Here is a 19,544-nt window from a genome sequence, read left to right as displayed (position 1 = left end):
ATCCAAGGAGATGAGAAAGTCTGGTATTTGCTCATCCAGCCAGGTCTCCATGAAGCACATAATGCAGATGCTCCGATATTGTCCTTGTTGCTTGGTCAGCGCCGTTAGCTCTTCCATCTTGTTGGGGAGAGATCTTACGTTCCCCATAATAATAGATGGAATGCTGGGTCTGAAGCGTTGCTTTTTCTCCAGACATTTTCGTCCGGCTCTGCATCCTCTTCTCTTCCTCTTTAACTCAGCAGGGAGGTCCAAGTCCAGGTCCAGGGGAATCCCGGTGTTGCGTAGCGCTAACAGTTGATCCTTTGTGTAAAGTAGCATAGGCATGGCTGAGTGGGTCAAAAATAGTGTCCAAAATTTGAATTTGAAGAGATGGACTAAACTAATAGATCAAAGACTGCCTCTCGCACAGCTTGAGTCTTGGAGTAGAGTCTTGAAAGTAAAGTCCCAAAACATTAAAGTATCGAATATAATATATAAAGTGAAGTAACAACTAAAGTCTTAAGAGACAATAAAACAAAATAAAGGATAAAAATCCGTAAAAAAGCTGTACAAACACAGAATTCGAGTGAGGGTTTAAGGAGCTATTGAGACAAGCAGCCGCTTTGAACGGTGCCCTTTGAATGTTATTGTATTGTTTTACTTGATCAAATTTTACTGTCATGTGATCTACTAATAGTACCTTAGCTATCGACTGGTAGCTCGTGATCGACATATTGAGCACCGCTGCTAGAGGCTGAAAGCTGTGCGCGTATGCCCTCTACTGAACACAAAGAGGCAAGACAGGCAGTAATAATTATGCAATTGATTCATCAGCCCTGATGAAAATAAAAACATCAAGCTCTATTTATTGACAAAAAACGGGCCCATGCTACATAGCTACCAAGTTTCCAGATAATCATTTAATGAATGATAGAGAAGCAGAACTCCAAAGTCAGCAGCAGACACATAATGTACATTACATCATCGTTATTTTAGCTTGGAACATCACTGCTAGTTTTTATTGTAGTGTGTTTATTATTATCAATTTTACTATTACCATTGCCATTACCATTGCCATTACCATTGCCATTACCATTGCCATTATCATTGCCATTACCATTGCCATTACCATTGCCATTACCATTGCCATTACCATTGCCATTACCATTGCCATTACCATTTCCATTTCCATTACCATTACCATTACCATTGCCATTGCCATTTCCATTACCATTGCCATTACCATTGCCATTGCCATTACCATTTCCATTACCATTACCATTGCCATTGCCATTGCCATTGCCATTACCATTACCATTACCATTGCCATTACCATTCCCACCGCCACCACCACTACTATTACTATTACATTACATTATATATTAATATAACTATTATTTTCAGGGTGGCATAGTGGCAGATTGATTAGCGCATCGGCCTTCACAGTTCTGGGTCCGTGGGTTCGATTCTAGGTCAGTCCTCACTGAGTGGAGTTTGCATGCTCTCCTCTGACGTGAGTTTTCTCCGGGTACTCCGGTTAAAGTGGTTCAGAAAATGAATGAAGAAATATCTGAATAAAACATCTTCATAAATGCCAATAGAATATGCACAAATCCGACTCAAATTTTACCTTATTTTACACATCTGTCCTTTTCACTTCTCATTCTCGTTCAAATGACTTTGCTGCTGAATGTGTCACTTGAGATTGTCATGTTTCCATTTATATGCATTATTTATCATGATTTAGCTTCGATTTATTTAATAAGGGATAGCACATATCAATGAACATATTTATGTTGATGTTAATAAGCATATGTAAGATTTTAGCTGAGAGCTAATTTCCATTTATAGTCCATTGTGTAGGTTAAAGACAAACGATTTATGTAGATTTAGACAGTTCTCACCCGATTTCACCGCTTGATAGAAGGGCTGTAAAACACAAAATACATTAGAGTGGACAGAGCTACTGGCACTGGCTGCCGTGTAAACAGCGCCATCATGGGGAAAGAGGTAAAAAAATGGATTTTATTTACTGCGCGCCATATGATTGCTGCTGTGCAGAGAAGACAAGAGTAGCGCACAATTGTGCACGCGCGCAGTTTAGAGGGAACATTGGATGGGACTCATCAATATTTTTCTTTGAGAACTGTTAAAGAGTGCTTTCTATTTCCTATTAGTCTGCGGTAATATATAATCCTTATGAAGCGTGCTTTATGGGTGTGTGTGTGTGTTTATGTTAAGAATCTCTCGCTACGTTTTTCTAAACCGTGTAGCGTGGACAGTTTAAACTTTTTATTGTGGCCAGAAACAGCTGTCGGATCCCAATAGACCAGTGATTGAATTTCTTCACCTTTTCTAAGTGTGTAAACTCAATCTTTTATTTGTTAAACAACCTTTTTTTCAAAAGGGAATTTTTTAATAGCGCAACAAAATGGAGATAATTGTATAAAGTTATGCCTTTCTCTTTTGTCTCTTTTGCATTTAATTTACTTTAACCTGCAGGTGCATTTCTTTTGAGTTCATCTCTTTTGAAGACGGCCAGCAAAGTCATATTTATTCTTTTATTCATTCATTTTCTGAACCGCTTTATCCTCACTAGAGTCGAGGGGCGTGCTGGATCCTATCCCAGCTGACTCTGGGCCAGAGGCACGGAACACTTTGTATCAGTGGCCATTCGATCATAGGGCACATGCACATGATTAACCATTCACACTCACACCCATACCTGGGGGCAATATATAGTGTCTCGTCTACCTACATTGCATCTCTTTGGAATGCGGGAGGAAACCAGAGTAAAAGAGGCAGGCCAGGGGAGAACATGCAAACTCTACACAGGTGGTACGATCTAGATTTGAACCCAAGGCCCAGAGCTGTGTGGCCGACGTGCCAACCATTCAATCCGCTGGGCCTCACTCAATTTTTGATGAGCATTGGTTTTCTACAACTTCCAATTCCAATGGATTAGTTTTTGTCTTTCGGTGGCCTTAATCAACAGTTTTGCTATTTGATTTCCCCATTTTTTAGAGTCAATGTCCAAGACTAGAAACTGTCTAAACTAAATTTCTCAGAACATGGTGACAATTACCCTCCATATGTAGTAAACCTTTTGCCACACATGGGGGAGGATTCTTGCATCTGCTTCAATAGATGGCTGCCACTCAAATCGCCAGTTCAATGGGATCCCAGTCTCCACTCACAATCCTTTTATGAATATTTAATCACTACAGATGTCTTCACTCTTTCGATAAGACATCAACCCTCTGCCTCCAGGTGTAGAGCCAAATCTCAGTCCCTTAAAAAGGTCTGAGATGCCATGGCCAGGGTCTTGCCTGAATGTCCACTCCGCCTCTGGATGCTCATCATGCATATTAACTCCTACCTCAAAAAGATGATTTAAATGTCATGTTTGACGTTAGAAAAGACACCCTTTTGGATTTTCACTTGCAAGCAGAAACGACTTTAAGGACCATTTGTCACAATTGTCCAACGGTGTTCTACCCTTTCTTTTATTTTGTCCATTTTTCTTACATTCAGAGGCCCTGATTAATTTACATTGATTGCATGGGCATGACAGTTTTCAAAATGCATTCACAATCTCATCGCTTTAGTAAAAACAGGGTACAAATACTTCAAGACGCCTCAGCACATCTCCTTTTCAATAAGGATGTACAAAACATCCTTCATTGGTGGAAAGAAATAAAATGATGGTGACTTGTTTTAAAGCAAAAAATGTGTTCAAATTCACTTAAAGCTTATACTAAGTGTAGCTCATGTATACTAAATGATAATGATGTATAGTTATTCAATATGATGCAGCATACTCCATAACTGAAAGTTAATTAAGATACAAAGATGTACAGCTTGTGCAGTATTTATTTAAGTTCAATGGGTTCAAGTGATATTCTTGATTAATCTTTCACTGGGTGTGAATTGAATGATGTTAAAACAATTGCACTTTGCTGCATGAAGTTACTCGTCAATAAGTCTACCAAAAAAGTCATGTAAAACCACCCTTTTGTTTTGATGTCTAATATTTTCTCACCAAGCCTTTCTTTTGCTGTTAGTGTCAACCAGGCTGCCTCACTATCCAGATACGAACAGTCGTGTGTGTCTTCCTTGTTTTGTTCTCGTATTCCGTCACACAGGCCTGCATGGTAAATCCTCTTTCTTTACATGACTTGATACAGAAATTATGAAACAATTTCAATTGAAGGAAATGTTCCCAACCCGATAGCTTTTGTAAACATACAATATATATCCTTATTTAAGCATTATATAAATATAAACTAGTTTTATTTGTAATATAATTTTACATAATCTAATTTTCTATGTCTATCAGATCTCAGGCCTTAACACTTGTCTAAACTTGGTTGTTTTGATATTGTCTCTGTTAAATCTCATTTATTGTCTTCCACTTTTATAGGTAGGATGTATTCCATGGGGTCGAGTTCAAATCCAATGCAACAACTCTGTGCAGGATTCCTCTGCAGACATGTTTGTTCTTGACCCCCCTAACAGCACAGCTGCAGATAGAGCTGGTCTAAATGTGGCATATGCCCTGTTGTCCTGCTTAGCTGGTACGCTGAGCATTGTCCCCTACCTTAGAGTCTCTTCACTGGCAAAGAACCTCCTGCTCCTCCTTCTGTCTATCACTTACACAGTCATCATGGAGACCAATGGGTATCGTCAAGCTATCGGGTAAGATAAAGGTATATGGAGTTTTAGTAGAATATAGGACACGTGTGTGCTCAATCTTTGATGTCATTAAAAAAATGTTAAATAGTGGAACAGAAGTACATTTTGAAGATTTAAACTAAATGGGCGCACAGAGTGGCCGTGTGGTTAGTATGACTGCCTTGCAGCCTATCTGAAGTTGAATCATCCATCCATCATCCATCCATCGTGGCCGGTCTACATGGCGAAAGACATTTAGCTGACTGACATATGGCCGACAGCCAACTCACCAAAAGACGATCTAGCCGAACGTAGAATTAGCCGAATGACTATTTGGACGACCGACTATCTAGCCCAGGGGTGGCCAACCAGTCAGAGACCAAGAGCCACATTTTTTACTGTGTTACCGCAAAGAGCCACATTTTTTACTGTGTTACCGCAAAGAGCCACATCACACACATACCTTTGCTCAGCCAGATTTATTGTAAATGTCACAAACCAGCATAGTAATGACATAAATTGACTCCCACAGTACTAACAGCACAGGCCAGTCATTATCAACAAAGAACATTGTGTGCACTGTCTCACACAGACAAACTCTCAGTTCAACCAAGTCCACAAACAAAAATATAATAATTTAACATAGCGTTTTTCTTTTACTATGCATTTTACTTAGTGGGACTTCTGTCATAAAATCAGAGCCTATTTTTGCGCAACATTCGCTCCTTGTGAGCTGTCATTTATTATGAATGGCTTTTAACTAGCGCGCCCACCACGTGGGTGTACACCTCGCTCTCCTATTGGCTGCTCCCGGCTGAGCACTCTCGCCTTGGTCTGCCTCGCAGGGGGTGTGGCTTTTTCAGCCGACGCTCGATCTTTGGGATACTTTTTGTGTGCGCGACGCCGTTCATTGTCGCTTCTGGTTCACGGGAGCTCTCCCACTCTATTTAAAATGTTTACTCAAATGACCTTGCTCCTGCTGGGAAACTTGGAGATATTTTCATCCCAAGCACATGTGCATTGGACGAAAATACCGTATTGAACTTAAGCGAAGCGCACACGCAAATAAAAATAAAACACAAATACAAACTTTGATATGGACGTAAGAGCCGCATGAAACCGGGCAAAGAGCCGCATGCGGCTCGCGAGCCGCGGGTTGGCCACCCCTGATCTAGCCGATGAACATTTAACCGACGCGCTCGCCCTGCCCCCGCTCGTGTGTGTGTACAAGTTTTTCAACTTCGGCCAGTGGGCTATATACGGCCCGTTAATGATAACATTAATTTAGAAAAACAAGTTACAGATAACAACAGTAATTTAGAATAACAAGTTACAGATAACAACAGTAATTTAGAATAACAAGTTACAGATAACAACAGTAATTTAGAATAACAAGTTACAGATAACAACATTCATTTATAATAAAATGGACATTTATTCACGACCAAACAAGGAAAGGAGTTATAACAGTAGATACTGTAATTTACACCAGAATAGAACACATTGAGATTAATCTTTGAATTAGGGTTCTCAGCAAATCATTTTGAATATTTATTTCCTAAATAAATAAAAATAAATATTGGGAAATTATTTAAAATTAAAATACATTTAACAGGTATATATTTCTGCGTATTTCGAACTCCAAAGAGTTATCAATTAAACAACTACTACAAGTTCAAATATGGTGCTGCTGCTTAATAAAAATATTCCTGAATACTCTTCCCATGACAAGAATATTCAGGAATATTTTGTATATTTATAGTATTTATAATGTGCTAAAATCACGCGGAAAAGTGATTAGTGATTAAATACAAATACTGGAGCTTTTTGGAAGTTTAAACCGAGTCCAGCGTAGTGATTTCCCTGGTATAAGACAGTCATGGACGTCAATGGCGAAAACCCCCCAAATGCACTAAAATGACTTTAAATCCAGCCGAAAACAGCATTAAATGAATAAATACGAATATCGCAGCATAAATAAAAGTACTGGTGATTTTTAGAGACTATAACCGAGCCCAGGATGCTCGATTTCCCGGTAAAAAGTGCACTTTTAACCCGAACCCGGATCCAATTGCAGTAATATTATTTGTCCATCAGGTGGAAGTGTTATAATATTACTGCAATTGGGTCCGGGCTCTAGCTAGGAATGGCGATCCTTCGCCACTAGTTGGCTCCAGAATTACGGTTCCTAATCCCATGGCTGGTTTAAAGGGAAAACCAGAGGGAAATGGTACTGTACCTGTTGGGAAAGATCCCCATATTGCTCTAGAGATGTTACGTATGCGATATGCGGTTATGGATAGGGAGTATGTCCATCAGCTAGCGCTCAAGAAATTGGAGTTCGATTTTCAATATGCCCATCAACTTGCTCTAAAGGAATAGCGAAGGAGATTGAACTAAAAAGGCTGGAAGTTGAACTCGCAAAGAGTTCCAGTAGGGTAGAAAGTTGGGGGTTTAATGTTAGTAAAAGCCTTCCTCTTGTACCGCAGTCTCGTGAGACAGACGTTGAGGCGTGGTTTAGTGCGTTTGAACGGATAGCACAGTCACATAAATTGCCAGCAGAAGGCTGGGCTCTAGTCTTACAAAGTAAACTGTCTGGAAAAGGTCTCGAAGCGTTCAGTACAATGTCGATAGTAGACGGGCTGGTATATGATAAGGTAGAAGCAGCAGTGTTGCATGTTTATGAACTGGTGCCTGAGGCATACCCCCAAAGGTTCAGATATCACAAATTAAAGCCTGGACAGGCAGTGGCTGAGTTTAGTCGTGGAAAAGAAGTATTCTTTAAACGTTGGTGCGAGGTAAGCAAAGTTTCCACTTTTGAAACACTTACTGAGTTACTACTAATCGAGGAATTGAAATGGAATGGAAAAACATCAGAAAAAGGACCAGGTGAAGGATTTGAACGTGAAAGAGACAGGAATGGTTCAGACACTGCATCTTCAGTCTACAGTCTCTGATGTTAAATCGTCAGGTGACTCGAAGGACGTGCGCAGGAAGGAATGAAACCTTTATATGACAAAAAGGCAGTATGGTGGCCTTTACAGGCAGGCGATAAAGTGCTTGTTTTGTAGCCTGTACAAGGAGCCTCTCTACAGGCTCGATTCTCTGGTCCTTACTCGATAAGTAAAAAGTTGAGTGAGACAGACTACCTGGTAAACACTCCCGACCGCAAAAAAACAGGCGAGAGTGTGTCACGTGAACATGCTCAAGGAATACAGTATTCCCTCACTACTTCGCGCTTCAGCTATCGCGGACTCAGAGCTTCGCGGATTTTTTTCAGGAAAAAAATTAATAAAAAATTTAAAGATATTAAGTTAAAATTATAAATTACATCACTTTACAAGAGGTGGAAACAAAATATTCAATACGAATTAGTAATTGCATCAAAAAAAAGGCCAAAGAAATGGTCAATAACATGGTGAGAGTTCAGGAATCGCATTGATGACGTCATGGCTGTTTATAGGCGCATCTTCACCGCCCAAAAAAACAATGTTCACAACTACCAATAACGATGTTTCTTACGTGCAAAAAAAACTGCAGAAGATCCTCCATCCGGACTACTATGATGTTTTTGCTTGGTGGTGCTTTTGTGCACGTGTTATACGTTTCTTTAAGCATTTTTGAAGGGGCATGCCTACTTCGCGGAAATGCAGCTATTGCGAGGGGTCCCGGTCCCCATTAACCGCGATAACCGAGGGAACACTGTATCATCCACGAGACGAGTGTTAAAGAAGTGCCGGTTGTGCACAGTACGCTAACACCCGTATCTGTCGCTGTTACAGCGCCAGTACGCCTATGTGGCACAGATGCAGGGAGACGAGGATGGTTTGACGGTGTGTGAGACTCAAACACAATCTCCCCGGCTGTGCAATTCTGACATGTTTCAAAACCTTTCCACGTTAATGCAACATCTAAACAAACAGCATGAGTCTGACCTGGTTCAGTTAATTTCAGACTTCTCAACTTTATTTGGGGAAGTTCTCACCCGCACTACTGTTTTGGAACGTGATATTGATGTAGGCGGGGCACGTCCCATTAAACAGCATCCATACAGGGTTAATATTGAAAATAGGAAACTAATGAAGAAAGAGATTGCCTATCTGGTAGACAACGATCTAGCTCACCCTAGTTCCAGTACGTGGAGCTCTCCATGTTTACTAGTACCAAAGCCAGATTCTACTGTTCGATTTTGTAACGACTACAGACGGGTGAACAAAGTAACTGCTCCAGACTCATTTCCTATGCCAAGAGTAGACGACTGTATTGATACCATAGGATCTGCCAAATATGTGTCTCGGGTTTAGGAGGAGAGTTGTATAAGGATTGTATTAGTTGATTGAGGCAGGTTGGTGGTTCAATTTCGTCAACATGTGGACTCTTGAGGGGGGAGGTGTTACGGCTGTCAGCCTGGACACACACTCTGTAGTAGGGTGTGTTGCTTCTTTTCATCTGCAGGTACATGGAGCTGTGGCTCCACCCCTGTGACAAAGCCCTGCCCGGGCCCCCAGGCCAACACAGCTGTAACTACTTTCCCATCATCCCTCCTCCATATGTATATGTATAAGTATATGTATATATATACATATACATATGTACATGTGTATGTATATATATACATATACATATGTACATGTGTATGTATATATACATATACATATGTACATGTGTATGTATATATATAATATATATATATATATATATATATATATATATATATATATATATATATATATATATATATATATATATATATATATATCTATATCTATATCTATATATATATATATATATATATATATATATATATATATATATATATATATCTATATATATATATATATATATATATATATATATATATATATATATATATATATATATATATATATATATATATATATATATATATATATATATATATATATATATATATATATATATATATATATATATATATATATATATATATATATATATATATATATATATTATATATATATATATATATATACACACACATATACATACATATACATACATACATTTGTTGTGTTTTAGATTATCGCTGCCATCTCTGGTCTACATTTTCTGCAATATTCGAGTGATTACTATTTCGAGATTAATCGAGACCTAAGCAAACCGAGACCTGTGAATCGTGTTATGAATAGAAATGAGGCAATTTAAACCCATAATATACAGTATTATTTCATATTTATTTGAACAAATTGGCCAATAGAAGATTAATTAGTTTTTATTATTGTAATTCAATTTCACATTTATTTATTCATTCATAAATTGGTTTCATCATATGCTGTATAACATTGTAAAACTCCAGAAGATGATATTCATATTTTATGAGCATTTGATGTTCTCCTTTGTCTCTCAGTGGTGGGGCTCTCCACACTCAGGGCTATGATCCTGTGTTTGCAGTCCTGCTATTCTCTGGAGCACTGGCTCTCCACTCAAGACACCTCGACCTGAAGCTGCGTCTTGACTACCTTTGGGCAACACAAGTATGTACTGTATTCGCTATGTATGTTAAGAGTAACCCAGACATTTGATGCAACAAGAAACTTGTTTTAATGTTCGTCAGTTGTGTAAAATATTCTTTTGAAAATGTCTTTGAAAAAAAAAGACGGTTGGCAGCCTATGAGAGTATGTTGCTTGAAAGTTAATTGATCATCAATGATGCAGATCTTCTGAGGACCCAATTTCATTTCCACTGGAGATATAAACACCTAGTGTAAAAGATACTTTCTAAATACTCATAATTAATTAGCAGTAACACAAGTTTTGGAATATTCAGTAGTCTTGTTTATATTGCTATAGTCTGAAGTTAATGATGGACGTTTTGTCGAAAAGATGTTTGGTCGAACGGACGTTTGGTCGATGGACAGTTTGTCGAACGGACGTTTTGTCGAACAGATTCACTCACTCTCAAAATTATAATCATGAGAGAGAGAGTTTACTGTAGAAAGCGATCAACCAGGTAATCGCTTGCTCTCAAAATTATAATCATGAGAGAGAGAGTTTGTAAATGTCAGAGCATTAATATCGAAATATCTTATATCAAAATTATCAATAAGTTGCGTATTATTGGCTTGTGTACATGTTATTCGTCGCCGGATTCGCTCCCTCTCAAAATTATCAATAAATTGCGTATTATTTGCGTGTGTAAAAGTTTTTCAAACTACATCCCGCGGACCATATATGGCCCGTTAGGCTTTTTAATCCGGCCCGCCGACGTTGTCCAAATTATAGTCAAAATCAATGACCTCATTCATTTCCCTTTGCCCTGCAATACCCTCGTTTCCCCGATAGATGACACACTAGTCTAGACCTTTGTTGGAGTGTAACTTGGAGAACAACGTGCCGCTCATCACTCAATTTAAAGACTGCTTTCTTTCGTTGAATAATATGTCCTTCAGTAAATTTGAAAATACCCTTTCACCTTCAATTGTGTCTTTTTTCTTACCTTTCAATCCCCAAGTTTGATACATTAAATTGCGTGTCCAAATGAATGAGCTTCAGTAAGTCCTCACTTAAACCCCATTGAGAATATGTAAACATTGCTGAAGAAACAAGTCCATGTCAGACAACAAATTTAACCGAACCGCAGTAATTCTGTCAAGAAAAGAATCAAAGATTCAACCAAGAACTTGCCGGAAGCTTGCGGATGGCTACGAAATGTGCCTGATTGAAGTAAAAAATCGCCAAGGGACATGTTACCAAATACTAGCATTGTTGTATGTATATGTACTTGACCTAACTGATTTGGTCACCTTTTCAGTTTACCTAACAAAGTAAAAAAAAAAAATCAAATTTCATGGTTTTTTTGTGACATTGAAGTAAGTATCTGGTACAATCACTCTATCAGAGAAAAAAAATGTAGAAATAACTGGAAAGTCTAGACAGCTAAGACATTATGTTCTTACCGATATCTAAAAGAGGTTTATCTCTGAAATATTTACTCAAATACATCTGAAAATATGCATGTTTTTCACATTTTAGAGATCACAAGCAGGTCCTACCTGCTTGTTTAGAACCAAAAGAAAATTGTTGTTGCTCTATTAAAAATATGGCTTTTAAAAAATGAGTGTTTAACAAATAAAATATTGAGTTTACACACGCAGAGAAATGCAAAGAAATGCAATTACACTATTAGGATCTTTCAGCCATTTCTGGCCACCATAAAAAAAATTAACTTTCTATGTTGCATGGTTTGGACAAACCTAGTGAAAGAATCTTAACATACACACACACATCCAAAAAACACATTTTATAAGGACTATAGATGACCGCCGAGATCGAAGCCTCACCACCACTTTGGAATGCAGAAGTTTATGCTGCCATCTTGATGCGCTTCAATTGTTTACGCATTTCCCAACTTGATACAAAATGAGAACTCCTCTTTTTGACGGGGCCAACGTATTTAAAGTATGCAAAAAAAGGAATGTATAACATATACCGGGCAGCTCGGTGGTGGGAGTGATGAGCGCGTCCACCTCGCAGCTCTGGGGTCCTGCATGTTCTCCATAGGCCTGCGTGGGTTTTCTCCGGGTACTCTGGTTTCCTTCCACATTCCCAAAACATGCATGGTAGGCTGATTGGACACTCTAGATTGCCCCTTGGTATGGGTGTGAGTGTACATGGTTGTCCGTCTCCTTGTGCTCTGTGATCGGCAGGTCACCGATTCAGGGTGTCTGCCTCTTTCCTGGTGACAGCTGGGATTAGCCCCAGCACCCCCCGTGACCCTTATGAGGATAAAGCGGTTTAGAAAATGAGATGAGTTAATATATACAGAAGCAGGAGTATGCCTTTTAGGAAGTAAGGAAAACTGACAGTCAGTTTCAAATGAAAGGCTGACAAATTATTTTTGGTAAAAAAATTTAAACCAAAATGAAAATCTGCCGAAAATAAAAATTCACACAATGGCGGTGGATGCGTAGTCCATGTAACTAATTTCGAGTGGAAACACCCCAGTGGGTTTTCCAGGTGCATACACACACCTCCATCCATATATCACACTTTATAAGGGAATAGATAACGCATGATTTATGGATGGATGGATGTTTTATAAATCATGTCACGCCAGAAACTCGGTGGCGGGAATTCTTCCGAATAGGACGTTTGTAAATGACGTGGAAAGGAGGCCTACCTTACTAGTAAATTGGGTCAGTGCAGCCAGCAGCATCATGTCTCGCCAAGTCTTCCCGTAAGGACAGGGGGAAAAAAGTGTTCCAGGGAGCACCGGGAAACTCGCTAGCGGAAATTCTTCCAAAATGATGTTTGTAAATGACGTGGAAAGGCGTCCAACATTACGACCAATCAGCCATGTGATGCGTTTAGGGCAAATCATGTAAAAACAATCATTCATAAATCAACTCTGCTTTCAGTTTTAACAAATAAAAGTTGAGTTTACACACAGAAGGTGAAGAAATTCAATCACTCGTCTATTAGGATCCGACAGCCGTTTCTGGCCACCACAAAAATGTCAACTCTACATTGCAGGACTTGGAAACGCAGCGAAAGAATCATAACATACACACACACACGCACACACACCCATAAATCACACTTTATAAAGATTATAGAAGCCCATATCCAAAAGCAAACTCCACACAATAAGGACCCACTTGGGATCTAACCTTCGACCCGAGAACTGTGAAGTCACTCACCACCGCCAACAAATTCAGTTTCCACATGAAAGTCACATGTTTTTAGTTGACATACATTCATTATAACTTGGATAAACACTAGTACATTTACTAATGAATGCTTCCCACCTACAAAATATTCATCTTACAAAAACTGATAGGTCTGAAAATACAACTTCAGGAGCAGGTTAAGAACGAGTGAGATCAATTTAAATAGAAAATAGGTTTATTACCGGACTGCAGGATGGTTGGAGAATGCTCCGACAGCTGTGAACCTCTCACAGCCTGCCTTCCTCGCAATTCTCTCTGAATGAACAGAGCTCAGTCTTTTTATAGGAACTATAGGGCAATATTTCTAAGACAGTGATGTAGGACCGAGCTTATGTAAACAAAACTTCGGGCTAATATGGTTAGACATTAGCAGGTTCAAGTTGTATGCAAACACGATATTTTTATAGCACACACAAACTGCCGCAGCCTATCTTATATTGCGCGTTTCGAACAAACAGTTCCAAAGTGAGTTGGCCATATTACACAATACAAGGAAACAATTGCAAGGCCAGCTAGTTAGCTAGCTTACAACTCGTAGTGCGAACAAACAATTGCAAGGCCAGCTAGTTGGCTTATCCTACATTCCACTGTCCTAACAAACAATTGTAAAACCAGTTTGGCCACATTGGCTCGACATGAACAAACAATTATTAAACCAGTTGGCAGGTCTGCGCCAATAAAAACCCTTGATAGGAACAAAAAATCCAGGTTCTGTAAGGTCAAACCAATTAAATATACCTCGAAACATAAACAACCTTCCGGTATTTTATTTTGCAATCGTCCTGGTAGAGTTGATTTCCCATTGGCTATCTCTCCATAATCCTAATAATGTCTAGAATAGACCTGGGCAATTAATTACCCAAATGGCCGCAGGGGGGACAGGCTTTCGTTCCAACCCACAAGAGGAAAACTGTCCACCAATCTGGTATCTTAGAAGTGCAATCAGTGGATTGCAGTCAGGTGCTTCTTGTTTCAATTATCTCAAAATCGAATTAGATAAACTGTCTGTGCTGGATCGGTTGGAACAAAAACCTGCACCCACAGCGGCCCTTTGAGGACCGGATTGCCCAGGTCTGGGTTAGAAGAAAGCTCTCCATGATGCCGCCATCATTTCTGACGAAAAAGGGCTTTAGGCCCAGCAAGCAGCGTCGTGTCGACGGGAGAAAGGCAGCAGCCCAATCCAAAATGGGGTAAATTGAATCACTGATGTAATTTTGTAAATCATTTTGGGACAAATATCTTTCCGTATTATACAGCAAGATTTTAGTAATAAATACAATAAATAAGATGCAACTGGTTTCCATTAGGTTATGTGATGCCATTATTTTGTGCAATATACCATCATATTAGTGGAAATATAATGTAAAATAATGCCATAGTATTAAGGCACAATTCATTAATCTATTTTTAACTTATCATTGTCAGGGTTGCAGGGTGCTGGAGCCTATACTACACCCTTGACTGCTTGCCAGTCAGGCACATATAAAAACAGAACCATTCGCACTCACCATCACACCGCCACTGAGTGGGAACTGAACGTGCCCTGCACCAAAGTCAGATGAAACATCCACTGCTTGGGTGGCTTATTAGTGAAAATAAACATTTTAGCATGACTTCGTTTCACTTCAGTTTATTAAATGTTCTCCATTTATGTCTATATGTTGTATTAGTTTATGCATAAAATTCAAACCTCAGCGGAAAAGGATGCAAACTTTCACACACAATCCTAAATGTCATTTATGATTTAAAGTTGCATTTAATTAGATTATTTTCCCATCCTATTGACAACTCATTAATACCCCCTAGTGAAATTATCATTGAATAACTACCTGACCTCTGTTTAAGCCAGTGGTCTCAAACCGGTCCTTAAAGGGCCGCACTGGGTGCAGGTTTTCATTCCAACTCAACAAGGATACCTTTTGCTAGTGCAATCAGTTAATTAGAGTCAGGTGCTACTTATTTTAAAGACACCTGATTGGTTAAAATGTCAGCTCTGGATCGGTTGGAACAAAAACCAGGACCCACTGCGGCCCTATGTGGAACCGGTTTGAGACCACTGGTTTAAGCCTATCAGACATGGGGGAAAATAGGCTTAGCAAGTTTTGTGTTCTGGTTGACAGATTCTGTATGATGGTTGATACTTTCCCAGGCAGAAGAGGAGAGAGACGACATGGAGAAAGTGAAACTGGACAACAAGAGGATCTTGTTCAATCTGTTACCAGCACACGTGGCTCAACATTTCCTTATGTCAAACCCCAGGAACATGGTGAGCATTTCCAGATATTTATCTCCAGATTTACACCTGCAAAGTGTTTCATAATACAACACCAATCAATAATGATGAGCCGATGCCCCAAACTATTTGTTTGTTTAACAGAAAACATTTTTAAAGTAAAATATTAAACAACCCAAATGATGTCAGGAAGTGAGTTTCATATAAAGTACTATATAACCATTCAGTGGTTGTATCTTGAATGGTGCATCGTGCAAAAATCTTGATGCACCCTCACACCCTCAACACACTTTTAACTTCTACTTGAGTAAATTTGATATTATATTTACTCTATATATTCTATCGGCGGCGGTCCGTGAATTTTCTAGCGACGCCTTCAGCTATTGGAATCAATCCAACCCTCAAATACTATTTTTTGGCTATGTCAATTGCAGCTACAACTTGCGAAACACAAAAAATATCATCCATAATAACCTCATACAATTGAAATATTATTTAGGAATATATCCATATTTTACTCACCAAAAATCATTTTTACCTGTACGCAATATCCATCCTCCTTTATTCCCATTCTATAACCATCGAAGCTAATGCTGAAAGTCGAGCCTAGCCTGTATTTCTGGCCAACGTTTTTATTCAATTCAGTGCTGAAAATGTTTGTTCCCGGTTGTGACAGGCTTGCTTACTTTAGAGTTGTCTGACCTTTGTTAATGATGTCCAGCTTTTTTTCTTGAAAAGTCTGTCTTGAAAATTGCTTTGACAGTAAATGTGCAAAAAAAACAATTTTTTTCTCCTCCTTCAGCCATCGCGGGTTGAAGAAACCACCATTAAATCAACACAACAATATATTTACTTGTGCAGCTAGCTTTAGATACAGTTTTGTAGCTCTGGCTAGTCCACTCTATTTATCAATTATAGTTGGTGAAAGCCATGACGTATCCCTACGCCTGCGAGAAGGCAATACCGTATCCCTACTACCCCTGCGAGAAGGCGCTGGTATCACCAAATCAAATTCTGATTGGTTAAAGCAACAGTTTTATCGAGGCTTGTTTAATGCTGCAGAGCATGTAGAACTGATTTTGTTGGCTTTGAGACAGATTTCTGACCCTGGCAACAAATATGGTTGAAATGTGATTGGTTAAATGCTTCTATATGGAAACACACATGAGGAAGCAGTGCAACCAGGGGGAAACCAACGAAAGGAAGCTAACAGACAATTTGGAATTATTTGATGATTTAGTATTCATTTGACAAAATATAATTAACATAGAAGGCCCTGGTAGCACACTACTGTATTCTATGTATTAGATTTGACTTGTGAAACTTTGGTTGAGTGGTTAGGATGTCGGCATCAGAGTTATTGAGTTCATTTTTTTCAAATAAATGGACAGTACATATTAACGAACATATTCATGTTACTGAACATATACATGTACAAATCGAGGGTTCAATCCCAGGTCCAAAGAGATTTTGAAAATGTGTACTAATACAACTAGACTGAGCTATTTGCTCACTATTCAGCACCCTCACTATGATGTTAATCATATGATTTTAAACCGCAGTTGCAGAATTGAATTGAATCAAGTTGAATGCTTTTATTTTCATTATTCAAGTATAATGAGATTTAAAGCTTTCATCACATAGTACACAGCTAACAACAACAATCAGACAAATAACTAGTAAATAAATAAATAAGTAGTCCAAGTGAGGTTAGCATGGTTTTGGAGACGTTCAGTTCCAAGTTGTTAAGAGCACAACATTCGCTGAGTCTATTGACGCAACAACAAGCAAACATAGATAATGAATTTATAGTAATGATACATAAATAGTCACTAATTAGTAATTTATAAAGAAGTGATCAACATTGTAAATAACTAATAAAAAAAGTAGTAATAAGTCTTGCTTAGGTCCTAGGTGCAGAACTAAAGTTGAGTATGGTGACAGCTCTTGGGGGGACAGAGCTCCTTGGACGGCTAATTGATGGTTGCAGGGCGCAGAGGAGTGAAGTGGAAGTTTAATTTCCCGGTTGGTCAGACAGCAATTCGGCGACCGACGCCCGCGGCGTCGGCCGAGTGATTTGGTGACCCATGCCATCGGCCAACAAGGCGAGGTGTGCCCCACAACCGGCCTCGATATCAAAGATGGCACCGTTCAAGCGGGAGTCACTGGCAGTAGGTCTGCACCAAGGGTCTCAGACTCTTATGTTTTTCATGTTTTACAGCCCTTCTATATTTTTTTTAAATTACATTTTAATATTTTTTAATACATTCCTTTTTACTTTACTTTGTACTTTATACTTTTTACTTTAATGTTTTTACAACTTTCCTTGTTCTGTTAGCCTGGCTTCTTTCGGCTACTTCTTTTTTTGGAGCCAGCCAGCCATGCCTACGCTGTCACTCACACGGGCCTAGCTGTTACAATACGCAGTAGAAAGAGCCACAGCTTCGAGTTTCGGAACTGAACAAAAGTGCCGGGAGAAGAGGCAAAGCTTCTGACCAACCATTCCATCGTGAGATGGGATGGAAGAGATGTCGGCGCCTACCAGCAACGGAGTCGAGGAGTTCTGCCCTGCTGCTGTTTTCTTCAGCTTCAGACTACTGAGTAACTGTGCAGATAAGCTTGGAAGAGCGACTCTGAATATTCTCCACCTCGGTCACAATCTGCCCATCTCGTGGAAGACTTCCCGTGTGTGGTTCCAGTTTTTGTCCAACCTTACAACATCTTTTTGAGTCCGAATTAGCTACCCCAACCAAAATGGCGCAGTTTTAGCCGTCCACTCTTGCCCGTTTTGTGATTTTGCTGCTTTTATGTTTTAATGATTTGATGATTGCATTTACTTTGATTTGCTTTGTACTTTGTGGTTTTGCTTTGCTGTTCTGTCTAATCACCCTCTTGCCACAATGTAATTTCCCGAATACGGGATTAATAAAGTTATCCAATCGGCTACAACAAGCAGCAACAAGTTTTTCAAACTGCCCCGACCTCGCTGCGATGGCTGCGCCCAGACGTCGCTAAGATTGCCGTGCCTAGAGCGAGCAGATGGAAACGTTTCGCATTTTATGCAAGATATGTTTTTTCATGAATTTCATTCATAGAGTTTTATCTGTTTATCTTTTCTCTATTTTGAAATAAATATCGGCCGCATTCGCTTGGGTCATGACAGCACGATGCAATGCATTTTGTCGTGACGTGATGGTGGCGTCAACATGCAGTTTCGTGCATGCCGTGTTTTTATGCGCATATAAGTCGTACTCTTGTTTCAGTCATCATTTTTATGTCCGACCAAAGCGGCTTATACGCGAGTAAATACTGTACATTAAATTGAGTTATTAATACATTACAGTCTTTTTATATGCTAATTGCTGTAATATTTAATGAATATAGACATTTTGATAATTGTACTTGTACTTCTGTATCGGCACGAAAAGTATTGGGATAGTAATAATGGGGGTGATCCTACTTCTTGGTTTTTCGTTTATAGCGGGCACGTTTGGATATTCAAGGGATTACTGTACTGACAATTGAGTATACTGTTGTCATAAATGACTCTAGATATCTGACTGTCACAAATTTAAAACATTTGTCATACATGGTTAAATTATATATAAATATTTATCATTATTCACTCTGCAAATGAAAGAAACGTAACCTTTGGCTGCTCTCGTTGTTTTGTGTTCATCTATTTCGTCAGGATAAAATCATAATTTTCCAAACCTCTTCCTCTTTTAGGATTTATACTATCAGTCGTACTCTCAGGTTGGAGTACTGTTTGCTTCGATTGCCAACTTCAATGACTTCTACATTGAGTTGGATGGAAATAATATGGGCGTTGAATGTCTGAGGCTACTGAATGAGATCATTGCTGACTTTGATGAGGTGAGAGCTATATTACACTTTTATGTAGTTAAGAATTTTAGAGAACTACTTTGAAAATCACTAAATGAGACACA

General features: G+C 39.0%; 1 protein-coding gene across 7 annotated transcripts in view; it reads left to right on the top strand.

Annotated features, from left to right (window-relative positions):
* Positions 1-19,544, top strand: part of adcy1a (adenylate cyclase 1a) — a 59,592-nt gene that overhangs the window by 26,504 nt on the left and 13,544 nt on the right. For 4 of the 7 annotated variants that reach the window (XM_077716709.1, XM_077716702.1, XM_077716700.1 and 1 more), the window contains 5 exons: positions 4,044-4,133; positions 4,403-4,677; positions 10,040-10,166; positions 15,511-15,627; positions 19,324-19,470. In XM_077716709.1, coding sequence (XP_077572835.1) covers positions 4,044-4,133; positions 4,403-4,677; positions 10,040-10,166; positions 15,511-15,627; positions 19,324-19,470 — 756 coding nt within the window. Of the gene's footprint in view, positions 1-4,043; positions 4,134-4,402; positions 4,678-10,039; positions 10,167-15,481; positions 15,629-19,323; positions 19,471-19,544 lie in introns of those variants that run through there. The other 3 variants (XR_013326333.1, XM_077716703.1, XM_077716706.1) reach the window with 3 other exon arrangements.

The sequence above is a fragment of the Stigmatopora nigra genome, chromosome 5, assembly GCF_051989575.1.
Source record: "Stigmatopora nigra isolate UIUO_SnigA chromosome 5, RoL_Snig_1.1, whole genome shotgun sequence".
Lineage (NCBI taxonomy): Eukaryota > Metazoa > Chordata > Actinopteri > Syngnathiformes > Syngnathidae > Stigmatopora > Stigmatopora nigra.
This window is presented reverse-complemented; position numbering and strand designations above follow the sequence as displayed.